Source organism: Phyllostomus discolor, chromosome 3 (genome assembly GCF_004126475.2).
Source record: "Phyllostomus discolor isolate MPI-MPIP mPhyDis1 chromosome 3, mPhyDis1.pri.v3, whole genome shotgun sequence".
In the NCBI taxonomy this organism is placed as follows: Eukaryota; Metazoa; Chordata; class Mammalia; order Chiroptera; family Phyllostomidae; genus Phyllostomus; species Phyllostomus discolor.
Window position 1 is genome coordinate 12,053,251 of NC_040905.2, and position 18,919 is coordinate 12,072,169.

At 42.9% G+C, this 18,919-nt stretch overlaps 2 protein-coding genes and 1 long non-coding RNA gene across 4 annotated transcripts in view; 2 read left to right on the forward strand and 1 right to left on the reverse strand.

Moving 5' to 3' along the window:
- LOC118499417 overlaps positions 1 to 10,448 on the forward strand; it is a 20,842-nt gene extending 10,394 nt beyond the window's left edge. The window contains exons 2-3 of the long non-coding RNA XR_004901896.1: positions 8,223 to 8,226; positions 10,438 to 10,448. This is a non-coding gene — a long non-coding RNA (uncharacterized LOC118499417). The remainder of the gene's footprint in view (positions 1 to 8,222; positions 8,227 to 10,437) is intronic.
- Positions 2,185 to 11,254, reverse strand: BRIX1 (biogenesis of ribosomes BRX1). Of its 2 annotated transcripts, none has more exons than XM_028517319.2 (10): positions 11,041 to 11,254; positions 7,843 to 7,954; positions 6,697 to 6,740; positions 4,926 to 4,996; positions 4,614 to 4,663; positions 4,440 to 4,513; positions 4,231 to 4,281; positions 3,990 to 4,091; positions 2,871 to 2,999; positions 2,185 to 2,616 (listed from the first exon to the last, which is right to left on the reverse strand). In XM_028517319.2, the coding sequence occupies exons 1-10, from the start codon at positions 11,197 to 11,199 to the stop codon at positions 2,347 to 2,349; spliced, it is 1,062 nt and encodes a 353-aa protein (XP_028373120.1). In that variant the 5' UTR covers positions 11,200 to 11,254; the 3' UTR covers positions 2,185 to 2,346. The 2 variants fall into 2 exon arrangements, with proteins under 2 accessions (XP_028373120.1, XP_035876111.1); XM_036020218.1 differs by having other exon boundaries at positions 7,843 to 7,949; positions 11,041 to 11,208.
- Positions 11,255 to 11,356: 102 nt separating this feature from the next.
- Positions 11,357 to 18,658, forward strand: RAD1 (RAD1 checkpoint DNA exonuclease). Its single transcript, XM_028521505.2, has 6 exons — positions 11,357 to 11,495; positions 11,898 to 12,133; positions 13,021 to 13,129; positions 14,487 to 14,745; positions 16,532 to 16,630; positions 17,166 to 18,658. Exons 2-6 carry the CDS (start codon positions 11,939 to 11,941, stop codon positions 17,347 to 17,349), a joined length of 846 nt encoding a protein of 281 aa, XP_028377306.1. The 5' UTR covers positions 11,357 to 11,495; positions 11,898 to 11,938; the 3' UTR covers positions 17,350 to 18,658.
- The last annotated feature ends 261 nt before the right edge of the window (positions 18,659 to 18,919 follow it).

Here is an 18,919-nt window from a genome sequence, read left to right on the forward strand (position 1 = left end):
AGTACGTTTCACTGTGGTGTGTAATGTTTACACACATCAGCTAGGCGGTTCTATTTGTCAGCCAGGTGTGGTCAGAGAGAGGCTGGCTCTGCCACATCAGTTGCACAGCGTTGGGGTACCCAAGGTTTAAGAAGTGTCCCTTTGTCCCGAACATCCTGCTGCCTGCACAATCAAAACCAACCAACTCTACACCTCCAGTTCCTCCACACACCACGGTCCACCCAAATCTCTACTTGGAATTCATTCATTTGCCTGTTTTCCAGAGGAGGATACTATGAAGAGTTTGAAAAGTGGTAACGCATAGTAACTAAGTTTGAATGCAGGGGAAAAATGTGAACATTCCCTCATCTGAGAATGGAAATGGGGGGCTGGGGCATTGGGTGGGAATGGGGTGGGGACGAAAGTGACAAAGGACTTTCTTCTTCAACTACATCTTGTTCTGCTTATAACCTGAGACACTTACTTGCCTTTTTTCTCCTGAGGAAAAGGAATCTATTTTTGCCTAGAAAATTTAACAATTACACTGGGTATAAATTTCAGTCTAAAGGAACATCATTATTAAACACATAAGCTTCTAAATGAACATGGACTCAGAAGATGAGGAATTCTCATTCATTTATATAAATGGAAGAGAAGTAAACTGGAACAGGAATATATATGTGGGAACTGATCATCCAAGTTGTCAACTTGGAAATTCCATGAAAACTACAGCACACACATCAAAATGGATTAAGCAAAAAATACTGTCTTCAACCTGCAACTTGTTGATTCAGGTTGTTTATAACCTATAATTAACATCCTGAATGCAGTTATCTTACTTGCATCCAAGGCCAAATTTAATTGCCTAAAATAATGGCTTTTCCCCCCACTGCACAGATTTGGCCTTCCTTGGCCACATACAAGTGTATCAGAACCTGACCTGAATTACCTGCATCATTTAGATTTCAAGTAGCCTCATTAGACTATTTCAAGATAGACCCATTATGTACTTTCTCAGCAAAAAATTAAGAGAAAATAAAATATAATGAGAAATTGTTCATCCTGCCTACATTTAAAATAAAGGCAAAATTAAAATGCAAGTGAACTAGTAAAGATACCTGGAATAGCCTTACTATATAAGAGCTCTTACAAACTAGTAAAAAAATCACCACCACCCCAAAACAAAGATTAGTCACAAAAGAAAACCAATCCCTAACCAAAAAAAAAAATTGTTTGTTTTTTATCTATCCAATTGACATTTCATCATTGGCAAGGGTACAAGGAAACGAAGGCTCTCACCCCTGGTGAGGTACATTACTTAGGGGAACAACCAAAATGTTTTACTATTCACAACTTCTGACCTGAGTTCCACTTAGAGGGAATCCCAAGAGTTGGACAAAATAACTTATGTATACAAGTGTTTGCTGCAAGCACCTATAGAAGAAAAACAAGATATTACTACTTAATATCCAACAAAACACTGATTACACAGCTACAGTATGGAGTACAATAGTGTGCAATTACTAATCATATTACAGAACACAGACATGGGAAATGCACAAAAGTGGATGACAGAACACCACATGCATGACCCAATTTTATTAGTTTAGATATATGTCCATCTCCTCAGCAGCCACCTAACTGCTCACGGCCACTGGCGCCCAGAATCTCCTTCCCTGTCACTTACTAATGTCCCTCTAAGATGGTGAACCCAGTGCTCTTTGCTTCAAGTAACTGTTATAAGGGGAGAAATTCAAATGTTCTAGGACCCTATGACAAATACCCCGTTTTTCTTTGTTTTACTATCAATTTAATAAGTAATTTATACCCATTGCTTCTAAAATAAAATGCTTTCAACACATGTAATAACTCATTTGATTCTCACAACTTTAAGACTTTTTATTCTACTTTTTGGAGGCGAGAAAGCCAGATCAGAGGTTGGCTTTTCCAAGGCCTCATTAACTGGTGAGTCAGGGACTCAAACTTCAGTAAGATGCTTCCCTTCCTACAAGTCAGCCCGCACTTTACACTCCGAGTCTATGCTCTCCAAGTGTCTGATGCTTTGTTTTACAAATAATGACCCAATACGTCTGTTTAATCTTCAGCTTTGCTAAACCAAAAATTGTCATCCAAGAGGGCAGGACTACACCTTAAAGTTATTAATAGTAATACCAAATAAACTTCGAAAAGACAGACAGAAATTGGTGAGTTCTGGCGATACTTTATTTAGAAAACAGCACTAAAGCCCCAAGATTTTCAATTTTTTTCCTTTAAATGCCACACGAATTAGGTGTGTCCTGAATAATGAAACTATTTACACACTGCATACAAAATAAATATAACTGAAAAATTTAGTTATCCAGTGATTCATTTTGCATTCCGACTGTTCATCTTCTGGTTCATTTTTCTTTGCCTTTTATAAACCCTTTTCTTTCTTGCGTTCAGATCGACTTTTGGCTCCGGTTTCACCCACTGTATCTCCACCGGCTTCTCCTCGGCAGGCGTCATGAAAACATCTGCAGTGGGATCGTGCGGAAGAACCGTCTTTGGTTCTTTCTTTCTCAGTTTCTGCACCTCTTTAACCTGCTGCTTCTCTTTGTATTTTGCAGCTGTCATGGATCTTACAATACGCCGGTGCTAGAAACAAAACAAAACAAATTAGATGCTTCTGAAGTACAAATAGACATTTAATATATGGCAGGTACATTAATTTATGAACCCGATTTTTCTTAATCCCAAACCATTAGAAAAAAAAGTAATTTGCAAGACTGTATGCTGCAAAACCAAAATTCAGTTTCACGGTTAACAGAACAGTAATTGCTTGACAGGATGATTTTCGCCCATAAGAGTTCTGGGACACGGTACACCGCTAACCAACAAAAACAGCTTACCATGTTTGGTGACTGGTAGTGAGGGTTCTCATACAAAGTTGGTCCTCCAAAACTTCCCTGGAAAATCTTTATGAGGTTTAAGACAAAGCGAGGTCCTATTTCTACAAGAGCAGCATCTTCTTCTATGATCTTTAATAAAAAAGAAACATTTCATTTTGGTTTAGATATACTACCTAAAAGGTATAATGGCTATAACTTCATTTCAAATATGCCTAAAAAAAACTGAAAATAAAATTAAGATGGAGGTGAAAGTACCAAACCATCAGTATTTCCTGAAATGGATTAGTTACAGGCAGTTGTCAGGGGAAATACCAAGGTTTTTCAGTGTGTCCTTTTAAAATTGAGTAGCTTGAATTTGTAACAATTCATATCTTGCTTCTCATAATGCAGGATTCTTGAAAACCTGCGGTTAAAATAAATATGCAAAAGTGCAACTACTATAACAAAATGTGTTGAAGCACAACTACAGGGAGCCCTTTAAAAATTTAATCAATCCGTAAGTCATCTTTATAAACATAATTCAAATGAAATTAAAGGTATATAAAAGTACAGTACATGGTCAAATTGACTTTTGAATGGCTACCCACTGAGGCAACTTCTGAACTGTGAGCACTAACGCTGTTGTTCACTCCCATATGCCTGCCCTCAGAGGTTAAGAAGGGAGTGTGTTCAACTCGCTTTGCAAGGCATCCAATATAATAACACAGGAAGAGCCCGGTTTGCTTCATATGCTGTCTGTTCTCCCCCCCTGCAGATTTATTATTATTACCCTGCCAAATTCCTTCTTCCAGATTTCCATAACCACCTCCCCTTCTGACTGAGTCACTGTGTGACTCACCTAAGAGTTCTCATTAAACGCCTTCTACAGAGTTGTGTTTTTCTAAGTCTTAACCACCCACCCCTGCCCCAGGTTGGAACCTCATGAGAGAAACTTACATTTCACTATATACTTTGCAGCACCTACTTTACTTTTTATTTTACAGCAAAATCTGGAACTCAATTACTTCATGGATCTTCAGACAATTCCTTTTTTTTTTTTTTTACAAAAACTAAACATATAGTGGCACTGTTTGTCCTAAATTATTTCAAAGTATTAACTAAAAATTCATTAAAGCTTACCTGGAAGTTTCGAAACCATATCCTGTTATCCAAGACAGTGAACGTAAACACGTGGTCCACAAAGGGCTGGCTTCTGGGATGGTACCGCGGGGTGCTGAAGATCTGGTGAAAAAGAAAAAAAAACGTTAGCTCCTATTCTACGATCCAACATGGTTTCATTTTAGATGACTGAGTTAAGAAAAAGTCCAAAGGAAGACACCCATTTATACTATATTACCAGAAATACTTTTAAGATATTTACCTGAATTAAAAGTTCTTTTAACAAAGCATAATGGGGTAATTCATCAAAAGCCTATAAAAATAAAGTGAACATATTATTTGACAACAGCAAAGTGCTTTGTTTAAAACTGTTTTCTATGTTTAACTGAACTGAAGCATATGACTATATCCACGAACCACCACCACGCAGAGGAAGAAAGTTACATTTCCTACACTAAACGAGACACTTACAGGGTCGAAAGACAGAAGGGGCCGAGACCCTTTCAAACAGTTTCCAGTCATCTTTAGTTCAGCGAGAGTATGAACTAGAAAAATTAGACAATAACAAAAAAAAGTTATAATTTTGGCACAATTATCCCCCAAATTTTCAATTTTCTCATAAAATTTTAAATTGAGTCAACTTACTGTTTTGAACTAGAAATTTAGCAGATGGTCCATGAGGTGAATTTGAAAGCCTAAAAAAATATAAAGGAAGCTTTCTCTATAAATTAGAATTTAGAATGTAGTAAATGTTTACTCCCTCTTTATAGTTAAATCACACTATAATGTGTTCCTAACATTCATATATTTTTCCTTAAAGGTTTCGGCTTCGCTGAGTTTACTTCATCCCCTGGCCCTGCCGTTCTCCAAAAAAAAAACGCTGAAAGGCATCTGCAAGAGGTACAGAGTATAAACCCACTTAAAAGAAGTTCCACCCAAATCTTAACCTTCTCTCACCACATATAGAGATCTTGTTTCTTCTTCGCTTCAAAATAGATACATTTATTGCAGTTTTTCATTTCACAAACCTACATGGAGCAAAGTACAGAAAAATGAAGTAGGTAATGAGATCTAAAGCAACTCAATAAAAGTAATACCTACATTTTCCCAAAAATATTTAAGTAGATTAATGAGCTACAAAGGTCTCAATCAAGCTAACTGTATTTGGTCACAGAAAGAAAGCTTTCACGTTCCTCGGAGGTGTTCTGCCTGAGGCAGACTGCATTCTCCGCCTGCTCTGTTGGGCCCGGCATTCTAAAGCACACCATTCTAAAGCACCCCAGCACCACCTTCGACCGCCGGGAACCTCTCCGCCCAGTCCTCTGCACTCACTACAGAGAATGAAAACAGACGGCCCAAGGATGAAGCACCCTGTCAACAGCCTCACGAATCTTAGGAAAACGCAGTCCTTACAGAATCAAACACATCCTTTATAACGGTTATTCTCATTTTTAACTATTCCGTTTTTCTAATTTTAAGATCAAGAAATTTAAGGGGTATCTTCCTCATTTATACTCTCATTTCTGTGCTTTAATTTGAATTAGACTTCAGCACCTTGAAGGTTTACAAAGTCACACTTGAGAAATATACAAAAGCAATACAGGAATAAAGTATGTACTATTGTGGTATTCATAACTTTCTGATACAGTATTCAGAAACTCTAAACTCCATAACTTAAAAAATTCACAGGTACAATGTTGTTTTTTTTTTTCTTGCTGCTCTTAGCATAAACACAGCAACACTACGCTGTTTTCCAGCCCAAGCTCAGTCGCTGGAAACCCACGCCCTGCTTTACTTCTCCTGCATTCCCGTGAAATTCCAGGACTCGCTACTGGCCTGCCCCCCACCTGCCCCCCAGCAGAATGTACGCTCCATGATGACAGGCGTGTTGTCCTGGAAAACACTGTCTCCTCAGCACGCAGAGTAGTGCCATGATATAGCAGCGGTTCGAAACTTGTGCCAAGTGAATCAAAGTCTAATAGCCAAAAAAATTCATTTCAAAAATTCTTGTAAGTTTTTTAAAAATCTGCTTTAAAATGTAAGGTAAGTCTCTTCAACACTCTGAAAATTTTAACCTCATTACTGCTTTTAATACCTTAAAAGCAAGCACCACACGCATCACTTGATACTGGCAAAATGTGGGTTTTTAAAACTATTTGATGACTGTGAACCAACAGGTTGCCAGTCTGACCCCCATCAGGGCACATGCCTGGGCTGCAGGTCTGGGCCCTGGTCAGTGCACACACAGGGGCAACTGATTTGTTTCTCTTCCTCTCTTCCTCTCTCCCTTCCCCTCTCTAAAATCAAGAAGCATGTCCCTAGGTAGGGATTAAATATATTTTTAATGAATTTTTTATTTTATACCTGTTAATTGATAATTTTTTTATGTGTACCCAAGTATGCATTTAGCGGTATATGTTCGTGTTACACATAATGAGAAGACTGAGACAGAGTTCGTGTCCTCAGGAAACGTCGATATGCTTGTTGAAGCAAGATAAATGTAAGAATGATCAAGAAACTATATAATCTGAGGCACCAAACTAAGATGCAGTGAGTATTACTGAAATTTAGAAGGCAGATTAGTGAAGATGTAATAAAATCTATCTTTTATTTTTTAAAAAAAGTCATCGGATAATTTGACTTTTTAAAGGAAGCAGCTTTCGTGTTCCATAATATTTTGTTCCTAAATAGTGTTCCCAGAATATTTTACTTTACTTTCTAAAATTACCTCATTAATCACAAATAACTTGTCTTTACGATCCATTTTAGTATCTATAAAAAGAAAAAAAAAGCAAGTAAACAAAAGATTTGCAAGCACCTTCAATCAAATCACACATGGTTTCTAATTATTTTTAAAGTCTTCAGTTTAAATGAGATTTTATTAACATTCAAAATGATTAGATCTGAAAACACATGGCATCTTTAAAAAATCTTGATTCTCTTTTAATGTAAAACTACGCAGTTAAAAATAATCCTGAAGAATTATAAAGATCTGAGCAGTGTTTCCTCAGAATTTACGTATTTGGTACGTCCCTTTCGAAAGTAGAAAAATCCTCACAGCTGAATACCATGTTCTAGGACTCCAGTTTAAGAAACACTCACTCACACTAAACTTTGTAGTGATGAAAATTTAATTGTGAGTCACAGTTGCCAAAGGAAACTAACTCGAAAAATTTGTTTTCGATTAACAAAAGAAAAAACAAAACCAACACAAATTAAAATTCCTCTTATTAGTTTCAGAGACCTGAGATAGACAGCAGGCCCCCGTCTGCAGAACACTGATCTAAAGAGCGATGCTGTGACCTGGGGGGAGAACCAAAGTGACTCCCTGCACAGGCTCGGAGACCCCAGGCTCGGAGACGGCTCCACCTCCACGAGGCACCGCCCACTGCAAACTTGGTGCTAGACGTCCATCACTTTGCAGGTGGGACCCCACCACCACTAAGAAGATTAGCCTGGCATTTAGGAGGCTAAGCCCCAACTTAGCTGCCTGAAATACAACTCGAAGGCCATTACTTTTCAGATTAGAACAGTTTTTGTTTCTGTTTTTAATGTGGAAAGCAATACATGGCAGTCCTGAATCATTGAAAAGACAAGCCATGACCTCCGAGAGCTACAATGAAGGCACTTCTGGACCTTCGAGAACGTTTCAGTAATTATGACATCTGTTCAAGGAAGAGAATGCTTAATAAATTTTGCAAAGCACTTCTGACAAAATGTTAACAGGACAAATCTTAGCACCAAAAAAAAATACACTTCTGAGGAAGAGCAGTGGTTCTTTACCCCACAAGACTGGAAAACTGAAGTATGAAAGTGGAAATATATAGACAGGCAAGTTTATAAACACAAATTTTACAGGAGGACATAAAGGCACCTGCTTTGGAATGAGGCATCAACATTCTTAAGTCTTGCATCAAATGTCTTGTTCGGAAATTTATTCCTCTGGAAGAAAAGATGAGAATCCGTTCCTTATTTTTCCACCTGCCCTGAAAAAAAAAAATAAAATGTTAACAGAAGATTTTAAATGGCAAAGTGAACCTACCTTGTTTGTTTAAAGATAAAGCTTCCAAGTAGCAAGCCACACCATCCTCACCTAAACCTTTAATTCAGTCAGTAGCATTCACTGACCCCAACTGCCACCCAGAAATGCTCTTTGGTTTCTTTCCCTTTTTGTTTCTTTTTCCTTCAATCTCTCCAATTCCCCCTCCTGACTCTAAGGTTCATCTCAGCTTCTTTTAGTTCTGTTCTCTCCAGGAGAGTTCTCATAATCACTCCCATAGTTTCAACCATCAGCTCTACAAAAAAGTAAAGAACTCTCTCCAGTCCTACTAACCTCAAATTCTCTAGAATACTAAACCTTAAATCTGGTAAACGTCCTTGTTATTGATTTTTATGATGATCACCATCATTTCAGTCCTCTAGGCCCTGACTCTTCCATTTGCCCTATTCTCTCACATAAGCCCTACTAAACGCTGTCAGTTTCTCTTTGCAACAACTGTTAATCCTTTCCTATTCCCACTGCCCTCCTTCAGACCCGTGTATAACCTGCATCAACTGCAGGTCTCCTTCCCAGCCTCCCCAGCCTCCCAGCCTTCCCAGCCAGGAGCTCCTCCAAGAGATATGACGAGTAGCACCAGCTTAACCTTAAAGTGCAGCTCCAATCACATCCTAACTCCCAGGACTTTCTAAACAGAAAAACAAAGTCCAAAATGACGCAGCTTTAACGCTGAATGCTAAAACAGACTTATATTTTTACCTTATATTATCCCAATCAACAGCACACTTCAGCCAATCTGGCTCTATTTTTCAAATTTTCAGAATTTCCCGAACTTTAACACCTCTCATCAGCTTTCCCCTCTCCCTTGTATTGTTCCCTCTCATTTCTTTTACAGGTTAATGTATTTAGCAGCAAGCTTACAGGAACAGCACAGAAGGCAGACAACATGAAAAACGAACTTGTATGAAGGACAACTCAGAAAAGCACAACGAATGCATGGAATCTACTGCATAATAAAAATGCTACAAACACCCTTTAGTTGACATCCGTAAGAAATTCACTTGTTTAAAAAAAGTCAAAATGCTGGCACTGTCCAGAAAAATTTAACAGGTTTACTTATACTATTATAAAGTCAAACTGCTGAACTTGTTCATAGTACTACATATCCCTGCATATATATTAAAACACTCACAAGCAAAAATGGAAAAATGGCCAACACCTGATTTCTGTCCCCTATTTTCCACTTGCAATCATATCCTTAGGTACCTTTTGACCCCATGGAAAAAGAACAACGTTCAAAACTACCAATAACAAGACGAGGAAGATGAGAATTTTGTTTTTTTAAGAATGTTTCCCATCATAATGGATTCTTAGGCACTTTCTCCATGTATGTTGCGTGCTAGCTGGGTGTCTTTTGGCATAACTGCTACAGCTCTGGCATGGACAGCACACAGGGTGGTGTCTTCATGAAGGCCAACCAGGCAGGCCTCACTTGCCTCCTGCAAAGCACCAACACCTGCACTCTGGAAGTGCAGATCTGCTCTGAAGTCCTGAGCAATTTGTCACCCCAGACACTAGAAGGGAAGTTTGCAAATCAGAATTTCGGTTGACTTCTGATCAAATCTAATTTCCCAAAGTGCCCGGGTGCCAGTCCTGGAATGATGAGGTTTCTTCACCCCTCCAGTAGAGGGTGCACTCTTGCAAGCGGCTTTGGCAGCCCTTCGCTTCCTTGGTGCTTTACCACAGGCTGATTGGCAGGCAGTCTGCTCTGTGGGAACCACCGCACAGAGACCTCTTTACTTACCCCCTACTCCTTCAGCTGGAGTGCGGAAGCTAGAGGCGACGCTGGCGTCAGAGAACCGGCGGTTGCAAATACCGCTCTCATTTTTGAATATCGAAATTCTGCCCTTCCTCTGAGATCCAGTCAAGGGCTAAGTAATTCCTTCATGATCCCTTACCCTATTATCCTCGGGTAAAAGTAATCTGTATCTTCCGCACTTCAGTAGAATTTTTCATATCCCGAGTTAGATCACCGATACTGTATTTCTTTCTAGGTCCTTATGGCAAGCGTGAGAGCACTAACATTCACTGAAAACCTAGATTCCTCACCAAAAGTTTGTATTTCTTTCCTCTTACTATGCAGATGAGAAAAGAGCTCGGAATCTCACTGTTAATTAAGCGCAAGACTAGAATTTACACTCATCTTTCACTCCTCAGAGGTACTCCCCTCCTCGTGTTTGCCCCGTCACACAGGGTCATGCAGTTATAGCTGACAGCGTGCTACAGTATCAAGTTAAGCTGGGGGGACGCAGAAATCACTAACTCAAACGCACTCCACGCCTCCACAGTATTCCATCTAGCTTGGGAAGGTCTCAGTTGAATGAAAATTAGGTCCAAGAACTCGTGTTTACCTTTTTTTGAATAAAGACTATCAACTTACATGAATCTTTAGTTCTAAATTCCAACATTCAGGAGGAAGAAAGAGGTCACGTTCTAGTTTTGCAATCCCAAAGCAGGGGAAACCGAACTTCGTAGAATGCCCACTGTAAAGGTTTGGTGAACACAAATAAAACTCATACCATCTACTCTAGCCTCCCTTATCCCTTGCGAGTTAAAAATCAAAGAAGTCAAAGTCATAGTTCCAAGGACAGTACCTTTTTAACGCACCGCGTAACAGAATTCAGGATCCCTGACCGACAGTAGGGGACTGTGACAGAACATGGGAACTAGCCACTGTTAAGGGCCATATTCAACAGTTAAAAATAACTTTGAGGGGGTGGCGTGGGAGTAACTGGGAAACCAAACACTAGAACTGAGCACTCCGCAAGGCGATTTCCCGGGAGCCAGGTAAGAGCTCTGAAGCCCGCGCAGTCCCTCGGCTGGCCGCCTCCTAGAGAGCAGCCACGTGCACGAGGATTGGACGTAAACGCAGTGACCAGTCTGGCCGAGAGCTGGAAAGCAGCCTCCCCATCACCCGAGCAACTCTCGGCAGTCCGCGGAGCCGTGATTAGATAATCCCAAGAGAGGCGCAAGCAGCAGCGGCCTCAGGTGAAACCCGGGGATAGCCCCCCGTACCTTGCAAACCGGGCCTGGGATGCGGTTTCTGTCTTCTTCCTCTGCATCCTCTGCTTTGTCCCGCTGCTTAGCTGTCGGTCTGTTACCTTTTTCGTTCCTTTTTGGCTTCTTTGCTGGAACCGCCAGGTCTCCACGCCGTTTTCTCTTGGCGGCCGCCATCTTGCCGGGCCGCCTCCAGCGTGGGCCTTCCTTCCGGCGCCGCCGCTCGCTCCCGTTTCCGGTCTCTGTAGTCCATCTCCAGCTGCTCCGTGCCTTCTTCCGGTCTCGGTGGCGCTGCACGCTCGCCTCTCTAGGCGTCGGCTAGCTCTGTGGTGACGGTGGCCGAGGTGGGCCGCCGATCCGAAAAGAGTGGCGGGAGCTGTTCCGCTTGCTCCGTGTGTCCCCGAGAGCTGCCGCCCGCTTCCCCAGTGACCTGGCCGGGAAGAGTTCCTAGGCGTCCAGCTCCCACGGCAGAGGTAGGGTTTCCGCGCCCTGGGCTCCCGGGACCAGTAATCAGATGCCGCCCCGGGGCGGGACTCCAGGTGGCTCTTCTGAGGACTCGGCGCCCGCCCCCTTGTTCTTTAAGAGGCGGGGTGGGGGGCGCGGGACAGCTCCCACCTACCTGGGCCCAGTTTGGCGTGGCGAAACCTGCCCCGAGGAGAGCTACCTCCTTGGTTACCTGTGAGCGTGGTTCACAGCTTGTCCAGTATCACTGTCGTCTTACTAAAGACGAGCAAACTGTTATCTCCCTGAAGTTGCAGTTAAGTGGCAGAGGTGGGGCTCCGTCCCCGGTCCCCCAGGTGCCACGTCTGGGCCCCCCACGTCGCCCCAGCGCTGTCGCCGCGCGGTGGCGGGGGTCTCACTGTGCATCCACCCAGGTACCCGGAGCCCACGGGAGCGGACCGGCCGCGCGGGGACCATGCCGCTCGTGCCCCAGCGGGCCCCCGAGCAGAGTGACTGCGGCTTGGTGGCCAGTCTCGACAACGTCAGGAACCTCTCCACGGTCCTGAAGGCCATTCATTTCCGGGACCATGCCACGTGTTTCGCCACCAAAAATGGAATCAAGGTGACAGTGGAAAACGCCAAGTGTGTGCAAGCGAACGCCTTTATCCAGGTGCGTAAGGGACGCCCATAGGCCGGGGACGGAGGGTGCTGCTCACCTAGCGGGGTGAGTTCCGAAGGTCTTTGACTTAGAAAACAATAGGAAATGTTTTTGTCCTTACAGACATAATGGTTAAGAATAATAATGTCTAAGATTTATTAAGAGTTCAGATACTCTTGCGTTTTATATGTTTTATTCATTTAACCCTCACAGTAGTGCCAGGAGGTAGGCTCTGTTATTACTCCCATTTTACAGATGTGGAAACAGAGGCACGGTTTAAGGTATTGGCCAACAGTCAGTGAGAGCCCAGAACATTTGTTTGCAGGTTATATGCTCTTTATCACTACTGCCCTTATTAAAAAACACTTTTTTCCTTGTATTGGTTATAATGTAATCTCTTTGTTCCTACAAAGTCTTACCTGTATGGTTCAGACTTCATATATAATTCAGCATGTTTTTTAACACCTAAGTGCACAGTATGACCTCAGGGATAAGTAAGACATGGTTCCCATCCTTAAAAGAAATTGGAAACTATCACTGATGCATTACCACACTGTTTGGCTGTTTTCCAAATGGCCTGCGCTGTACGGATGGCCCCAAAAGGAGGCGGGAGAATCACGTGGTGGGTAGCAGGTCCAAGAAGCTAGATGAAGAGCCCCTTCACAAGCCTTTGCATGAGACCAACATCCCTGTTCCACCTTTTACTATTGATTAGTGTTACTCTAATGGATGAGAGTAGAAAAAGCTTAAGATGTGTTGATTGATCATCAGAAATGACTTTCATGGGGTTAGTATAATGTGGTTTTTTTTTTAACATACAAAATGAAATCTAGAACCTTTTGTGTTAAGTTTCATTCTTCAATATACTTATTTTTTGTCATGTTTACTTTTTTCTACAGGCTGGAATATTTCAAGAGTTTAAAGTTCAGGAAGAGCCTGTTACTTTTCGAATTAATTTAACTGTCCTTTTAGACTGTTTATCTATTTTTGGATCAAATCCTGTGCCAGGTGAACCATTTTATTATTATAATGACGTGAAAACATTATCCAGAATGGTCAGAAAAAGACAAGAAAAGCTATTAGAGTATAAGTAATAGAAACATTGGTTCAGAAAATGAATTGCAAAATCATTTTTCCATGGTCACAATCATGGATTCTGACTTTTTACAGTATTGAAAGGTGCTTGTGGCTCCCTTTATTTTTGCAAAGTGTTTACATTCATCTCTTTTTAACTTACAAAGCTTTTAAATTTGAACTGACCAAAAGAAGACGGAACATGTCTGAAATATCTTCAACATTGTGGAAATGTGTTTGAGTTGCTGCTTTTTCCTAACATGCCCATAATTACAGGTAGTGGTAGAGAGAAATGGAAACCAGTTCTCCTAACTCCTAGTTTACTGCATTCAAAAAATTATTTCCTTTTTTAGTTAAATGATGTCTATTTTTCTAAATGATTTCCTATAAAATATGTATATATTTTGTTTTCTTAAGGGTGTTTTAGAAATTGGAAATTTGGTTGCCATGGATATAAAACTACAAGGAATTCCCAGAGTAATATTATTTCATAGGAAAGGAATATGAGATTAGCTAGGGAAACTTTAGTTATGGCTCTTTAGAAAATACATTTTAATATTATATGGACAATTCCATTATTGCTAACTATACATTTTCTAATGCAGCTGTTTTTTTCGTAATAGCATCTGCCTCCCCCGCTTCCTCACCATATGTCCACCCTTCAAGGAGGGAGGGGGCTGGAGTGTCCTGTCACATTCCTCCCTCTGTCGGGTGGTTTCCAGTGTTAAAAGCCTAACCACCACTAACCGTTCCCCCTTTATCTCCCACTCGATCCTAAAATTTGGGGAAAAGTGAAGCATGCCCCCCAGTAGAAAAGACCCGAAGGACCCCTCCCGTGAATGCACTGACGCGACAGTGGAGGCAGTGTCAGAGCCGTCCACGGCCGCCCAGACGGGGCCTCCAGGAAAGGGCCGCCCCCGCTGCAGCAGCTCAGCGATCCGCAGGGTCGGGCGTGTAGCCCCTCCATCCTGCACGTTGTGTGTGCGCATGCTCGATAAGGGTTTTTTGGTTTTTGTTGTTGTTTTTACTTGAAGTGTTTTGGCAAGCCGGAAAACAATTTCCGGGTCACGTTACATTTCGTTCCCACTTTTCTTGCAGTTAGTTTTGGAGTTGTTTGCGTAAAGCCGTCATCAGGGAAGGTGTGATCCTTTGTGAATAGAGGGAGACATACATATGTGACAGAAATTGGGCGGAATTCAAGTGTTCTTGAGGAGTTTTATGTATCATCTGAGGATAAGCCCAACCCAGAGCTATACAACTAAGTCCCGAGTATGACGTATTTCCACTGCAGGGAATTTAACGGCGCTGCGCATGTGCTACCAAGGGTACGGCTACCCGCTGATGCTCTTTCTGGAGGAAGGAGGAGTGGTGACGGTCTGTAAAATCAGTACTCAGGAGCCCGAGGAAACTCTGGATTTCGATTTCTGCAGCACCAACGTTGTCAATAAAATTATTCTGCAGTCAGAGGGGCTCCGTGAAGCGTTTTCCGAGTTGGATATGACCAGCGAGGTCCTGCAGATCACCATGTCCCCCGACAAGCCGTACTTCAGGTACCGAAGGCCGTGCGCTGGTCGCCGACTCAGTCCCTCCATCTCCGTACTTACGCATTTGCTGAGGACGCACGGCTTTCGTCATTGCCCGCGTTCCTAGAGTTTTCAGAACTCTGGAGAGCTTTTTTACTCGTACCTCACACTTTTATCGATCGGGACACTTAAGGCCCAGGAAGATGAATTCACTGGCTAACAGCTTCATAATGAGGTAGTGTTAGTTTCCGGAGGAGTCGCGCAGGCCCCTAACTCATAAACTAGGGGCCCTAACTCATAAACTAACTCATAAACTCATGTACTGGTTAAACTGTTACAGACCCAGTTACAGCGTGAGGGCACTGGGCTTAAACGTCAGAAAAAGTGTCCGTATCATACAGTACCTCTTTTCTTTCCTTTGAAGTTAGTACAGGATGTAACAAGAAGCAGCTGTTTTCCATCCAGAGCTCATTCACTGAGTGTCTCCTGATGGTCTCCTCCGTGCGTGTCTGCTCTATTTAGCACTGTGAGAAAGAGCAGCTTGAAATCAAGGGGAAGGGGAAGTATGTGAAACAGCATAGAGAGACAAAATTGCATGATATTAAGTACCAAAATAACATACATACACAGACACTTAGAGAAACAACATATGAGCATTAGCAAGGGTCGGCGGAGGTGAGCTTCCCAAGGGAGGGCAGCACTCAGCGGGAATCCAGTATCAGCAGCTCGCAAGCTGCGCCTGATATTTTGACCCCACAAATTAGGAAATGGCAAGATCCTTGGGGTTAGAATCAATTTAGAGAGAGGATTTAAATATTGCTTCTCTTTTGAAATATTTCAGAATATTAATGAGTAAAGTGTTCTTTAATATGTCTACTTTAGAAGAACTGAAGGCCCTTCCTGTGTCATTAGGCAGTTAAAAATTTGGTTCAGGGTCTGTTAAAACGTTAACCAAAATGGAAATTAGTGGCACCCCCTTAAACAGTGATATGAATGAAAGTTCCGGCACTTTAGCAGCATCTCAGAGGACCCTCACTGAGGGGTCTCTCACAGCATGGCTGGCTGGCTGGCTCATGGGTACCTTTCGCCTCCACTGTGGGAAATGACCTGGCGGCAGGGAATGGGGAGCTGGGATTTTTTCCTGGGCTTAAGTCTGAGGAGCCTGTGATGCCAGAAAGTGGTTGGATATATAGATACAGAGCTCAGGAGATCGGTCTAGACCGGAAATTTAAATTTGGGGACCATCGTCATGGCTGGGTGGGAAGAGAAAAGAACCCAGAGAAAAGGTCCCATTGGAAAAGCTGGGTCTGGGGGGAAAGCCAGCGCCGGGGCCTTCTGTCGTGCTCGCCCCGGGCAAACGGTGGTAGGGAGGAAACCTTGAACCAGCCTGAGGAGCAGCCTGAGACGCAGAGAAGCCGTCGTTGCCTGGGGTGGCAGTGAGGGTGGGGAGCAGGACCCCCATCGGGGTCTTCTGTCACTCCTCAGCACGCTCTCCCCTGCACAGCTCTGATGTGAGGATGAGGAGAGGCCAGTATCAGCAGGGTTAAGGTAGTGAAATGGAGGCACACACCTGGATGCTCTGAGACTGGTGTTTCTCAACGCTGCTTACTGGTTGTAGCTCCCCTGTACCCCACAGCAGCCTGTGGGGTCTGCGTCAGGGAGATTGTTCCCAGGGAATTGTCGACATTTGTTCACATACCTGTTTCACTCACTAAAACGAGTCTCTTACACAAGTGCTCTCTTTATTTGGGTTCTGATGTGGCTTCTTATTGCCGGACCAGTGAGTAAACGACTTCCTCGTTTTCTGCTGTAGGTTGTCTACCTTTGGGAACGCAGGAAGCTCCCACCTCGACTATCCCAAAGACTCTGATTTGATGGAATCATTTCACTGTAATCAGACCCAGGTCAACAGGTCAGTTCTTAGTGCAGAGCTCACCGTTGGTGATGAGGTTAAATACCAGATTTTTTTTTTTTTAAATATTTTATTTATTTATTTATTTATTTTAGACAGGGAAGGGAGGGAGAAAGAGAGAGAGAAACATTAATGTGCGGTTGCTGGGGGTTATGGCCTGCAACCTAGGCATGTACCCTGACTGGGAATCGAACCTACGACACTTGGGATCGCAGCTCGCGCTCAATTCACTGAGCTACGCCAGCCAGGGCTAAATACCAGATTTTTAATAACTTTTTAAAACTTTCAATCTGTTGATGCGAGTGTAGCATTTTTTTAAATGAATAGTGCGGTGCTGGGTTCACTTGAGGATTTGGGGTTATGGGGGATAAGTTGGTTTTTTTTAATGAAGAAAAAATATTAGCAACTTGGACAAGTATGAGACTTTATCCGTGTATTTGCTACCTGGTAGCTCTTGGCTCATGCTCTTTTCGTGGGGCCAGGAGCACTGCGGGACGTGCGTGCAAATAACCGCTTCTTCCCTGCGCTCCCGCAGGTACAAGATCTCGCTGCTGAAACCCTCTACGAAGGCACTGGTCCTGTCCTGCAAGGTGTCTGTCCGCACGGACAACCGGGGGTTCCTGTCGCTGCAGTACATGATCAGGAACGAGGACGGGCAGGTGTGTTTCGTGGAGTACTACTGCTGCCCTGACGAAGAGCCCCCCGAGTCTGAGTCCTGAGGGCGAAGGGCACTGCGGCATGCGCGGCGGGCCATGTGCTCGCTCTCCGTGCTTTCGTGCTGGGCTCCCAAAGGGCAGGGGCACGGGAGAGACAGGTGCCTGTGCCCCAGGTCACCGTGTGTTTTGTCACAGAGTCACAGATTGCCCCGTTCCGGGCCGTCCTGTGCTTCTGTCTTTGGACTCCCGGGGATTCCTATGAGCCAAGATGAATAAGTTATATATGTATTCTGTTCTATTTAAGTAGGACATTTCAAAAGTCTGGAAATTTAAAATTTGATGGAGCCATATATGAAATGTTCTTTTATTTATTTACTGTTAGAAAAATCAAAGGCGTGAGTGTTGCTTATTAGTTTGAATAATTCAAAATACTTCATTTAAAAAAAAGATTTTATTTATGTATTTTTAGAGAGGGGAGAGGAGGGACAAGAGGAGGGAGGGGAACACGGATGTGAGAGACACATCGGTCAGTTGCCTCTCGTGTGCACCTCGACCAGGGACTGAATCCACAGTCCAAGGCCGTACCCTGACTGAAAAATAGAACCAGCGACCTCTCGCTTTGCAGGACGATGGCCGACCAACTGAGCCACACTGGTCAGGGCTTTCTTTAAATTTTTTTTAAATTAGGAAATACACATTTTATTTCTCTTTTTAAATATGAGGCATTTTTATTGAGATATAATTGACATGTAGCATTATATTAGTTTCAAGTGTACAACATCACTCGGTAGAGAATGTATCTTACAGCAGTGATTCCTACAGCGTTGCACCCAGACCGACACCATCAGCATCACCTAGACGCTCGGCAGCGACTCTGCCAGTGGGCCAGCAGCCTGGCGCTGAAAGAGCCCGCCCCACCCCTGGAGATTCTGACGCGTGCTGAAGTTTGAGAACCACTGTGTTAGAGGGTACTTTAAAAAAACAAAAAAGATAACATGTAATTACATTGAAGTGATTGCTTTTCTAGGTGATTTCTTCACAAGCCTCTGAAGCTTAGGGATCGCTAAGCAATTTTGAATAATTATATGATTTATTTTTAAGTATTTATTTTGAAGAAATCTATGACCAAGACATAAAAGTCTTCAGAGTTACAGATTTTCTCCTTGTTCTCACAAGTGTTCAGTGCAGTGAGTACTTGGTAGACACCTCCTGTTGCCCTGTGAGTCTCCCGGCCAGAGGAAGGTGCAGGAAGCCAGATAGGAAGTCACTTGTGCATTTCTTGGGTAATCTGCCATGAACTTACTTTGCAGCATGTAGATAATTTAATAATATAATAACTAAAATTATCTGGCTTGTTTTCTAGTAGAAAAAAACAGATACCTGAAATAAAGCTCCTGGCCCTGGCCGGGTGGCTTGGCTGGAGCGTGTCCTAGACACCAAGAGGTTGGTTCAGTTCCCAGCCCAGCAACATGCCTAGGTTGTGGGTTCCATCCCTGGCTGGGGCGCATGTGGGAGGCAGCCAGTCGATAACTTCTTTCTCCTGTTGATGTATCTGTCTCTCTCTCTTTCTCTCCCTTCCCCCTCCCTCTTTCTCAAAATCAATAAATATTTTAAAAAACAAAACCTTTTTAAG